This window comes from Lactuca sativa, chromosome 6, assembly GCF_002870075.4.
Source record: "Lactuca sativa cultivar Salinas chromosome 6, Lsat_Salinas_v11, whole genome shotgun sequence".
Taxonomy (NCBI): domain Eukaryota; kingdom Viridiplantae; phylum Streptophyta; class Magnoliopsida; order Asterales; family Asteraceae; genus Lactuca; species Lactuca sativa.
The window spans coordinates 4,703,336-4,716,044 of NC_056628.2; the positions used below are offsets into that span (position 1 = coordinate 4,703,336).

Here is a 12,709-nt window from a genome sequence, read left to right on the forward strand (position 1 = left end):
AGTTCGGATTTCAACGTTGCTTATATCTACATAAAGGTAATAAGAAGCTCTACGTTTCTTTTAACCCCCCTTGCCATAAAACTTTCCAAAATAAAATCCAAAATTCATAAAATGCCCGAACTGCCACTTTACCGATATACCCTTGGACTCCAAAACACAAACTGAACTCCCCGATCATCTAATTTATATATCCACACTCAAAGGGGACCAAGACTCTTTCCCAAAGGCCCTAAGGGGGTGATTGATGCTTGTCTTCCTGGGTCCAGTCAAACGTTTTTCTAGACTCGATCCGGATCAACTAGAACAACTTGTTTGATTAGGCTTCTTTGCACTTCTAATTCGGTCAAAATCCTCTGATTCGGTCCTCAAAGAAAAACTACCTGACTCGGTCATTTGTACCAATTTCACGTATTTGCCATTCTCTTTCTTTTTTCCCCTTGACGTGAATTCTTCCTTCTTCTTCTTCTTCAATTCCACTACCAATGGTCCTCGTCCACTTCAATCGATTAATGAAATCGATTTTGAAAGCGAGCCATATGTTTTCTAGGTGAAAACTAAATCTATTAACTGTGGAGTTGTGAAACAATTTGACTATCAAAACATGATTCTTTAACATGCTCGTTAGATGTTTGAATAAAATTGTTCAAGTTCTAATGAAAGCTTACTTTCAAATTTCTGATTTATAATATTATTAGCTTCTGCAACCGGGGAAGAATTTTGGCTCACTTGAACAACTAGTTTGCAGAAACTTGTATGTATTTTAAAGAAACCACAAGGGAACATGTATGCATCAGGATCACATCCAGTTAGGGAATTAAATATATCAAGTTGCAGGAGCTTACAAGGGGTGATGGTGGCTCAATGTGGTTGGTATGCTAATCACCACTTGATTGCTCATCATTTGTGATGGTGTTAGGAATTTGCATAATTAGGTGCCTTATAAGTTACAAGTGTAATAGAGTGTTCATTTTTTTTTGTTAACTTGTGTGTTTATTTGGTCATATTTTATGACTGGGTCAAATAGTAGAATTCTAATGAAGTGATATATTACATTGTTTGTGATTATTGCAAAAATTTTGAAAACATTTTCTTATAATTACATAAATAAAATTAATGCATATGATACAAAACTTAAATTTGACAATTACAAAATAATCGAGAAAATTAAAAAAGAATTGTCTAGTTTTGATATTAATATATACAAAATGCAACTTAAGGGTAATATGGTTAGTTTTCACCATTCACCATAGTCAGTTAGAGATATAATCAAACAATATGGTTTCAGTCAGATGTGGACTTAATCAAAATTTCTAACTTAGTCGGTACCAACTCTAACAACACTAACTCGGTCAGTAACTATCAAACGACCTCTAAGCCTTATGATAACCGGTCTATGATTCACGACCCCAACTTATGAAATGTTTCGAAACATGATGTTACAATTTGCAGAAAGGTCCTCTGCGGATCTGTTCTTCATCCACACACCTCTAAGGAACTGTTCTTCGGCTAACCATGGAAAAAATTAAGATTTCCTAATTGTTTTTTATCAGTTAAACTTGGATACACCCTAAAGAACATATAATCGATTCAAGAAATATAATGGTACTCAAAATCGTAAAAAAAAAAAATTAATAACGCAACAATCTGTAACAACAATCTTTCTTCGATTGTTCGATTGCTCGTGTTCCGGCCTTCATTCCGCAGCAACGTCCCCCCCAAACGGCCTAAGCCGTTCGCACTTCCCTAGCCAAGTAAGTAGGAACCGAATTTTGTGTGATTTTACAATATTACCCTTGCCACCTAAATTCCTCAGAAATAGTATCACTCCTCAGAGGTTTAAGGCTTCCGTAGAGCCCCTCTACCAAAGTCATGATCATTTTACTAAACATGCTTTCTCATGGATAAAATCTTCAAACAACCCCTTTCCAATGGTCATTTCATTAATTTTCTCAATAATCATACGTATCATCCATAGACACTCTTGTCATTACATAATTTATCAGAGACTGCATCCTGGTCTTTCGTACAATTATCTAAAGTTAAATATTAGTCTTTTATACAATTTATCAGACTAGGTCTTTCAATGACAAAATGGTGACAAAAAGGATGATTCCATAGTGAATTATATCAATAAACCATAATAAAAATGGAAAAAAGAGTTTGTTACTATGTTATGGATTTTATACTAAGAAAAATATCAAAAAAATATATATATTTAGCGAACTTTAGGGATGGATTTTGCCATTCACAATTTCACACGACTTTGAAAAACACGATGCCCATCCAAGTAGACCATAAACCAATCGGCGAATGTTCCCTCCTTTGCAAGCGACCTTGGGGAAGAAGCCATTCAATTGACCCTCCTCCAATTTCACAATAAATTATGTTCAAATTCTCGATTTAAATCTCCAATCACAGTTTATCCCTCTACGCGATTGGAGTTATAGATCCAACCATATCCAATTTTCCCTCTAATTTCAATACCTGATACGAAAATCCGACATGGGTATAATCAAAAGCACCTTTTCATTCATGTTGGGGACAGCTTTCGGGGTCTACGTTGCTCAGAACTATGACGTTCCGAACGTTAACAAGCTTTACAAGACGGGGCTCGTGATGGCCAAGCACTATGAAGAAAATTATCGCAAACCCAAAGGGAAAGGCGATGATGATGACCGGAATGACAGATGATTAGGTTTCCAGTTTCTCCCAGGTTTTAATTCATATTTACTTGTGTTTTCTTTCAATCTGGATGTTCTTTTCTCGAAAAGCCCCATTAATGGATGGAATTTGATTAGAATTAGGGTTTTGATAAAGGGGAATATATAATTTCGATTTAAAATTTGTGTTTTGGGATTTGAATTATGTGCTCTTCGTTGCCCTATAATCTTGTATCTTTTGATGATAAATGAGGAATTGTTGAACCAAGTTAGAGAATCTCGAGCTATAATGACGTGATTTTTCTTGTTTTCCACTCTAATCATTTAACTTTACATTATAGTTGATTTGCAAGCTTGGATTCATGGAATTTGAGTTGGGATTTTAGCTCGATTCATTCCAACTATGTACTGTTTTTGCTTCAATTTGCTTCCAACACCGAGTCAAATCTAACCCTTTTACTAGATAGACCCAGTAACAAACATATCAAACAACCCTTACATTGCACAAGAAATGTCGAGTCTTGCAATTTTATATTTCTTACAATTACATACATTTATAAAAAGGCTAATCACATAAATGACTAAAATAGAGGTTTGTAAAATCATATTAACATAATAACCAATCTCCAATATTCATAACAAAATTACTATGTATTATGTACATGACGAACAAGTTTTTGTGATTTGTGAAAAATAATGGGTTTCGTGAAAGATGGTTGGTTTGTGAAATGAAATTATTGTCATTGTGACAAACAAAACTTGATTTTTTGTTTGATTCAAGCATAATAAAATCATAAAACCTAGGGAGTTTAGTATATCATCCTTTGTTAATCTTTCATCTAAAAGTGTTAGATTTTTTTGCACTTTCACTAAACAATTGGTAATGGAAATTTATCTATATGTTATGGGAGGATAAAAGTTGTCTTGTGAGTGTGCGATACAATCATCGATTTTGGGTGTGGAATTGGAGGCACCAACCTATGTGGGAGTTGAAAATTCTCAAACACTTTTATAGGTTTTTATTTTTTTGAGATCAATTCGCTAGCTTCTTCCTTATGGAGTCAAGTTAGCATCCAATGGGATTTTCCAAATCCTAATTTTATTACAACTAAAGACCGGTTGCATTGGGTGGATCAAAGTCATTTGAAGGAGTATCTAAAAATAAAAATAGTTTGATGTAGTTATATTCACGACCATGAGTTTATATTTGGACACTAGAAAACCAAGGAAAGATTGTTTATTTCCATTCCTTTAATTGGCGGTCTAAACTGAGATCGTAAGATAATCATAAAGTGGATCGATCGGCTTAAAAATCCTACTCACATTGTTATAATATTATTTGTTATGAAAGTTTCAATAAATTAGGAAAAAATTTGAGACCATAAAGAGTCCACAAACCATACAGAATTCAAGAGTTTCAATTTTACCAAAATAACTGGAGAAAATTTAAGACCAAAAGAAATTCGGGTTTTATGGTGCGGACCATTCCACATCCGAATCATGATGGAGTTAGTGTACAATATTATAATTGTAACCTCTCGATTTCTAGGTATTTCATATTTTGACCATTGGCATGAATATTGTTTGCAAAAGTTGGTCCCGCATGATATTTTTGTAAATTTTGGTCCCGTATGATATTTTTGTAATTTTTGGTAACTGCTTGCATACGCTAGGCGTACCCAAGCGTACGTCAGGAGTACATGGCCTTGACCTAAAACCTTAATATTCAGGGTTTGTGCACTATTTATTCATCATTAACTCTCAAGGCTCCCTTCATTCATCAGCCTCCAACCTCATATTCGACCCTTGCAAACCCTAATCCATTTTTAGAGCATCTTTGAGCCTTGAGTGTGTATTTTAGTGATCTTGAAGGAGGAAGAAGGAAGAGGAGACCATCTTAAAAGAGTTAAGCACTTTGGATCTAGAAACACATCATTATTTGGCACTACTTCAAGGTAAAAAGCTCTGATCTTGATGAAGTTTTGCTTAGATCTTGATTAGCCATGGATTGTGTTCATTTTGGTCCCATAAGCTTGATGCATTTAAGTATAGGTTACTCTAATTCGTATGAGTTGTCCTTTTAGACATTTTGGAGTGTTTAGAGTCATAAACATATAATCTCAGTCCTTAGTTTTCCCCCATGTATGGACTACGATGTCTTAATGAGTTAAGAAGCTAGGGTTTTTGGTATTGAGCACCTTATAGCCATGCAAGATCATAAAGTTGTAAACTTTATGATTAAGGACATCATTTGAGGACTAGATCTGGATTTTGGACGAAAGAGCTTAAGGATTAAGGTTTTAATCGAAGGTGTGGTTGGCTGGCATGTACGCTGGGCGTACATTGGAGTACGATGCACGTACATGGTCAACATCCCAACTTTGGTCAAGCCTTTGTGTACGTTGAGTCAACTCAGCTGATATTTTTCTACTTTCGGCTTTGACCCAATTTTGACCAAGTTTGACTTGGGGCTATTTTGGGTATTTTGAAGTGTAGTTGAGTTCGGTCATTTTTCATGAATAGGTGACCGGTTGAGCTGATATTCAAAGCAGGGTCATGTTCAGCTATCTTTTCATATTGAGAGGTGAGTTTTTCTCACTGTATTTGTGGGTCGAAGGCACCAATACCTACCTACTAGGTTATCTGTATTCTGGTATATAGGATGTTACTATTTGATATGTTAGATTTGTATCATGGTATATAGGATGTTGTTATGTTGTAATGATTTGTATCCTGATATGTAGGATGTTGTTATGCTATATTGATCTGTTGTATCTAAATATTGGTATATAGGATGTTGCTATGCGATAGTGATCTGTAGATCTACTTGTTTTGCATGATGATTGGTTATATGTTATCTGTTGTTTATGACGGCATAATATGTTTTGGATTGAGGCGTTATTGGCATTGTTATATATGTGAGCTAACAGACCAGTGGTAATCCAGCATGATGGTTGTAGACCCAAGGGTATTCTACTCCGATGAATGAATGTACCGGTTACATGTTGACATTGCAGTCCGATGACTGATTGAGTCGGGGGTAATCTAGCCCAATGGTTGTGGACCCGAGGGTATTCTAGTCTGATGACTGAGTGGACCCAACATGCATGATTCTATATGTTATCTGTTATGTGGTGGTACTTTGGGGGAACTCACTAAGCTTTGTCTTACAGTTTCAATTTATTGTTTTAAGTACTTATGATGACTGTGGCAAGACGAATGCGTGATCGTACACATTCTTCGATGACATGTTTTTGGGACTTATGATATATTGATCTTGCGTATATTTGTATTTTATACTTGGTTTTGTTTTGGATCTAGTTTGAAAACAATGGTTTCCGTGATTTGACAAAATGAAAATTTTATCGTGATTTTTGGGATGTTATAATAATAACATTTTGCAAAATTATTTAAGAATTTAATCATCAAAAAGAGACATTTTTTAGTAAGGATGAGCTTCAAACTCGTAAACCGTGGAATCGAAGCGGTTAGAACCGATATATGTTAAACTAGTTTGGGTACCAAGTATCACCTTAAGCTTAAAACGGGTACCGGATATCGGGTATAGTGTTTTAATGGATATGGGTAAAACGGATAAAGAGAATCAAACTGAGTAGTTTAAAGACCTTAAATAAAAATAAAAACATCCATGCGACTTGGAGTCTCGGTGGACTGAAATCAGGAAGAAATAAAAAAAACCTCCTAACATTGTAGTTTTTTACATTGGGAATTAAAAAAAAATCTACCTTACCACTTAATATAAAAATACCAAAACAACTCATGATTACAAAAGTATGACAAAACAGTCACTGTTAAATTTCCGGTTCTAAACACACTCCGGTTCTAAAACCCGAAACCGGTGCCACTTATCCACTTTCAAATTTCTGGTTCTAAACACACTTTTTAGGTTCTGGGTTCATTTGGGTCGGGTTTAGACCCGTTTTCACCCCAATTATTGAGTCATATCTATGAAAACTTAAATAAGAAAAGCTTTATTTTTCCTTGAAAAAAAGCCCTAAAGGATCCACTAAAATACAAATATGTAAGCCCTTGATTATTTTTCTCCAAAAGCACACACTTCGTTGGAGTACAAAACAAAAGGCCAGAGTAGTTTTATTATCATCAAAAATCAATTCATACCCTCAATCAAGTTTCGTCTCTGATTTCTTCGAAGATGTAAGTATCCTCATATTCTGTTACAAAGTTTCTTTAAATATCGCTTCTTTGATTTCTTTTGGCTAATTTTATGTTCTTGCTGCGATGATCTTGAGGAAAGTTCGAGTAATTTTGCTTGGGTTTCTTTCGATTTCTATCAAGTTTATTCTAGTTTTATCAGACTGATGATTCTTGATGTTGAACTTGATGACTTAAAATTATATTTTTCTTTTAGGGATTGCCTTGGTTTACAATATTGTATGTATATTTGGATTTTGGTGATAAAAAAGGGTAATGATTAATGCCCATTCTGATCACTTTATTGGTTCATTAACTGTGGATATGAACTTTATTCAAATTTGACCCTAAATTTGACTTTCTGAAATGTCGATATGTGATCGAAAGATTTATGTATTGATCATCAAACGAAGAAAGTATCATTGACTTTTTGAAGTTTGCTACTGTTCTACTTGTTATCGATTGTTCTTATTTCTAAATCTTTCATTTCATTTTGAGTAGATTGAAATGGCAAAGAGTTTATTCAAGCAAGAACATGATCTTGGTAAGTGTTCCCTTTTGTTGTATATGAATATTTCTGATCTATAATCGGTTTCAATTTTATTGATGAATCTTGGTGTATGTTTCAGACAAAAGGAGAGCAGAGGCTGCTAGAATTAGAGAGAAATACCCTGACAGGATTCCTGTAAGTATCAATCTTTCTCCAGATTTATCATGTTTATATAGAATACTCATTTTTGTATTTGGCATGAAAAGACTTGTTTACCCTTATCTTTTTTCTTCTAGTAACAAGTAGTTGAGAAGATACCAAGTCCATGTTCACTTATCTACAGTTAAACACCTCCTTTAGTTTAAGGGCAGTGTAGTAAATTTGCTCATTTTCAACTCTTTCCTTAACATTTGTGCCATAATCGTTGCAACTTTCATAGTGTGGAACAGTTAAAAATCTTTTTGTATTAGACTATTAGTATTTGACTATTTGTTATGTTATATGGTTTCAAAATAAACTTCTTGAATTTTATTATTTAAAGGTGATTGTGGAGAAAGGGGAGAGAAGTGATGTTCCTAACATCGATAAGAAAAAGTAAGTAATCTGCTATAATAACATTTCCTACCATTCTTGCATTGAATATGACAGTTTCATTAGGGGTAAAATGGTCTTTTTCAGTGAAGTTGAAAATTGTTTAACATGAAATTAAAAATTGCAGGTACCTTGTTCCAGCTGATTTGACTGTTGGTCAATTTGTTTATGTGATACGTAAAAGGATTAAACTGAGTGCTGAGAAGGCCATATTCATCTTTGTTGACAATGCCCTGCCCCCAACAGGTAATTTTACCATTTTACCCTTTTACTCATCATAACTTCTAAAATGATTGAAATTCTCACTGAACTTGATGTTTTCTATTTATTTCAAAATGAAGTATTAAAATGGTATATAAATTAAAATTAAACTTATGTTCCAAAATTGAATTAAAATTACTATCAAGACTAAAAGGGCAAATGGGTAAATACTTTTGTGGTGTTTCTTTTTCAGGGGCAATTATGTCTGCGATATATGAAGAAAAGAAGGACGATGATGGTTTCTTGTATGTTACCTACAGTGGAGAGAACACGTTTGGAGACGATTGACATTTATTATGTTTTCATGACATTTTCCAATAATGGATTTTATATTTTCTTGGAATCTTGTTCTTTTATCAAGAATTTGACTACAATCATATAATTGGAGAATTGTATATAATCATTTACCCTTTGTTTTTATTCATGAATCTTTATATTTAATTTTCATGGGTGTTTCTGTATTCTGATTGAGACCGAAGGAAATAATGAGTAGTTGTTTGTTATATCTTTTATCAATATGTGCAATGTAATATATCTTTTATCCATAATAGGAACTTAGTTATATTCTATTTCATGTAATACTGATTTTATTTATATTTCTTTACTGATTATAAACGTGTAAAATGCTTACAAGTTTCATTTTGTATATGTATGTTATTGGAAAAGAAATCTAAGTATGTTGCTATTATGGGTAAGTAATTGTAAGTAGGTTGCTATTGGGTGTAAAGAATTGAACGTATGTCTCCATTATGGGCTTACATGTTTCTATTATCGGAAATAAAAAATGTAAATATGTTGCTTTATCTGTCCAAACATGTAATTATATTACTATTATTATGGATTAAAAATAAGTATATTATATATATTGATAAAAATGAGAAACCATATTGCTAATTTCTGATATTTGCCCTTCATTTTATAAAAAACGAATAATGGTCAATCATGATGTTCGGAAAATTAAGCCATAGATTGGTCGGATACTTGTCGCTTTTGGTTCCTATTTATATTTAAAGAAAAATACAATATGTTAATGAACTGAAAATTTTCATGAATTTTATTCGTGGAAACAAGAACAAAACTGAATTCCATTTTCTTTTTCTATTTTTTTTTGTGTTATAAATTTAGGATTTGAATGTTTGTATATTGGTGGTGAAGGACTGATTATGAATTTCCGTAGGGTTTGGTGAAATGAAACTCATGTGTAACTAGATGAGTATAAAAGCTAGTGTCTTCTTCACTCTCTTATTTGGAATGTCATTAGCATGGGGAGAACCTATATAGGGACTATTTTGAAGAATTGAAGTATAATTGGAGTCCTAATGAAGATCTAAGCATCTCTTTATCGTCTCTTAGTGAATTGAAGGTATAATTCTTAATTACCTCCTATAAATTTTAAGTTAGGTTTGGTTTTTTTTTTTGTCAAATCCTAAATTTTTGATTAACCTAGGGTTCTATGTGATTTCTAAGCTCTATTCTCCTTTTAGATTCAATCTACAAGCAACATCCCTTCCATAGATACTTATGGGGATTTGGATGGTAGTGGGTTTTCTAACCCTATGATTCATAAATATGAATTTCCTTATGTTCCTATTAATCCAAATTAGATTCTGGTGGTTTATATTGGTGATTTAGTGTAATTATATTTACTATCGACACAAACTCAGGAATACAGGGGTCCGGGGACAACGCCCCTGGGTACATGGTTCCTAGGGGCAGAGCCCCTGGCGGTGACACCCGAAATTGATTATGTAAAACTATTTTTCTCTAACAAATGCAAAACAAAAAGATACTTTTCTATGTTTTGAATTTGGAAGTGGTCTGACTTCTAAATTGTCATTAATGGATTTTCTTAAATCAGATTTCGTGATACCCCATGCAATAGGGTCAAAATCATAGATTTTGGAAAATGATTCCAATCACGATTCTTGAATTATCCAAGTTTATATTGATATTCTTAGACCCAAAATCTTCTTGAATTATCCAAGTTTATTGATATTCTTATACCCAAAATCTAACATTTTATTTTTCATTCGCACATTATTTCATCAACATTTTGCCCAATAAGTTGTTTGATGGAGTTTTGATGGTGGAATTCGACATTTCAAGCTCTAATTTCATGTTTGAGTTATACATATGCTCTAATGAGTTATGGAGTTTGATAATGATTGCAGGTTAACTTAAGTAATTAATGATTATTTTTTGGTTATTGTTATGATTCCATAATTCATCTTTGAAGTTTCGAGTGAAATTAACAAGTCTAATGGAGAAGACACCATCATAATAAATGAGAGGGTTAAAAACAACCTGATTCAAACATGGAAAATGATTTTATTTTTTATACAATAATAACTCATGTATTTTTGGTAACAATAACCATAAATCAAAGTATTTATGACTTTACACTTTCATTGGTGAATTAGGAATCGGCATAACCGCATAACACTTTAGTTATGGCTGGAATCATAACTAGGTATTAGAATTGGTATTAAAAGTTGGATTAGTTAGAAAAGAATACGAACCTTATAGATGCTATTAAGAGTATTAAGGTGGATTTATTCATATATTATTAATCAATTATTTTGTCATATCATATTCCATTTTTTTCATAATAATCATATCTGATTAAATACTATTTTCTACTTGTAACGTCCCGGAAATTACAAAGAAAATTTTCATTTTTAAATACTATTTGCATAATCAAGTCTTCGCCTTGCCCCTACCATTTGTATTATATGAAACCATAAAATTAAATTGTAAGCCAAAACTTAGTGAGTTCCCCCAATGTACTCTGCACAACAAACCATAGTCACACATTGCATGTTGGGTCCATAGTTTCCCGATTGGATTACCCTTGGACCACAGTCTCCCGACTGGATTGTCCATCTAGGTCACAGTCTCCCGACTGGATTGCCCCGAGTTTGTTGGCCTACAACATATATAAGTACCGCCTTAACACACCCACACTATGTCGACATATGCAACAAATAAACATATAACCAACAAGTACATGCAATCATACACATATACCAATCCAACATATAATCATCGAATACATGTAATCATACAGATCTACCAGTCTAACATAGCATCATCCTATATACCAGGATACATAACCTAATGGGTCAGCATTGGTGCCTTCAACCCACGAGTACAGTGAGGAAAACTCACCTAAATGTCTGAAAGATGGTTGAACTAAATGTTGCTCCAAAAACCGACTCTACAGGTCACCTCTACAATAAACAATGTCTAAACCTCAATCTACTACTCAAATTATTCTATTTGACCTAAAGTCAAACTTGGACAGAAAAAAAGTCAGCAGTCAATGGTCAAAATAGTTACTCAAAAGTCACCCAGCTACTTGTCACATCGTGACCTAATTAGACAAAATAATCGTGATTCCTCACTCACATCGTGACACCCAAGTGTGCATGACGTGAGGAATACTCTATACATATTTGATGAACAAAGCTCTTAATCCCTTAAGATATGCAACCAACACTTCCAGAATGTATTATCTACTTCAGAACATCATAAAAATCATTATTTTTTGGACATGCATGTCCAATGCATGTCCCAAACACAAGCTAGGGCACAAAAGGTAGAAATTGCATTAGAAGTTCATGCAAGAGTCTTAAAACCCAACTATACTTCATATCCAACACTTATATTACCAAAAGGACACCGGAGATCCATAAAGTTGGCAACTTTATGGATTCCAACCACTATATCATTCTATGCATGAAAGATAAAGCATAAAAAATAGATCTAAGCTTATAGAATCATAAAGCATTGAACTTGGAAGCTCACAAACGTCCAGAAGGTGTAAAGATGAATGATGGTGAGAATTGAATGCATAAATGATGAGCTAGATGCTCTTCCTCTTCTTCTTCTTTGCTAGAAATCATCGAAAATGAGCTCAAAATCAACTATGGGGTGGTAGGGTTTCAAATGGAAATGCAAGGAGGTGATGGAGGCTAAGGGTGGGCTAACCCTATCCATCATTTCCTTTAAATACAAAATAAATCCCCAAAATTAGGTTTTTCCTCGCAGTCGGTCTCATTTCATAACCTATAAGGGCTCACATCGTGAGAATCAAAATATGTACGATTCTTCCATATGGGCTCACATTGTGACACCTAAGTGCTCACGTCGTGAGCGGGGTTTAAACTTGAAAATTAAATCGGTGCTTACCTGTAACTGGGTGTTACAATTCTTCCCCACTTGGATCAGACTTCGTCCTTGAAGTACAATGTTGCAAATAAATCTAGGTAATGCTCACACATCTCTGCCTCGGGTTCCCAAGTCCACTCGGAACCCTTATGATGTTGCCATTGGACCTTGATAATGTACCACCTTATTACGCAAGGCCTTCGTCTTCCTATCCAGAATAGCCATCGGCCTCACCACATAATTCAGGCGCTCATCAACCTGAATTCCATCCATGGGAGCTACCATTGAATCATTGACCACACACTTCTGAAGTTGAGAAACATGGAAGGTGTTGTGAATCTGGCTGAGCTCCTTAGGTAGATCC

General features: G+C 34.0%; 2 protein-coding genes across 2 annotated transcripts; both read left to right on the forward strand.

Moving 5' to 3' along the window:
• Positions 1-2,246: 2,246 nt before the first annotated feature.
• Positions 2,247-2,937, forward strand: LOC111886927 (uncharacterized). Its single transcript, XM_023883160.1, has one exon. The coding sequence runs from the start codon at positions 2,503-2,505 to the stop codon at positions 2,689-2,691; it is 189 nt and encodes a 62-aa protein (XP_023738928.1). The 5' UTR covers positions 2,247-2,502; the 3' UTR covers positions 2,692-2,937.
• Positions 2,938-6,674: 3,737 nt separating this feature from the next.
• LOC111886934 (autophagy-related protein 8f) lies at positions 6,675-8,616 on the forward strand. The gene is made up of 6 exons (XM_023883174.3): positions 6,675-6,836; positions 7,335-7,377; positions 7,463-7,518; positions 7,865-7,917; positions 8,042-8,160; positions 8,369-8,616. The coding sequence occupies exons 2-6, from the start codon at positions 7,341-7,343 to the stop codon at positions 8,461-8,463; spliced, it is 360 nt and encodes a 119-aa protein (XP_023738942.1). The 5' UTR covers positions 6,675-6,836; positions 7,335-7,340; the 3' UTR covers positions 8,464-8,616.
• Positions 8,617-12,709: the final 4,093 nt, after the last annotated feature.

What these genes read in the sequence shown, in the direction of transcription:
- LOC111886927 (XM_023883160.1), top strand. Translation starts at nt 2,503, where the DNA reads ATGGGTATAATCAAAAGCACCTTTTCATTCATGTTGGGGACAGCTTTC.
- LOC111886934 (XM_023883174.3), top strand. Translation starts at nt 7,341, where the DNA reads ATGGCAAAGAGTTTATTCAAGCAAGAACATGATCTTG. An exon ending in CAAGCAAGAACATGATCTTG is followed by an intron (nt 7,378 to 7,462) that starts GTAAGTGTTCCC and finishes TGTATGTTTCAG; the next exon opens with ACAAAAGGAGAGCAGAGGCT. An exon ending in CAATGCCCTGCCCCCAACAG is followed by an intron (nt 8,161 to 8,368) that starts GTAATTTTACCA and finishes TTTCTTTTTCAG; the next exon opens with GGGCAATTATGTCTGCGATA.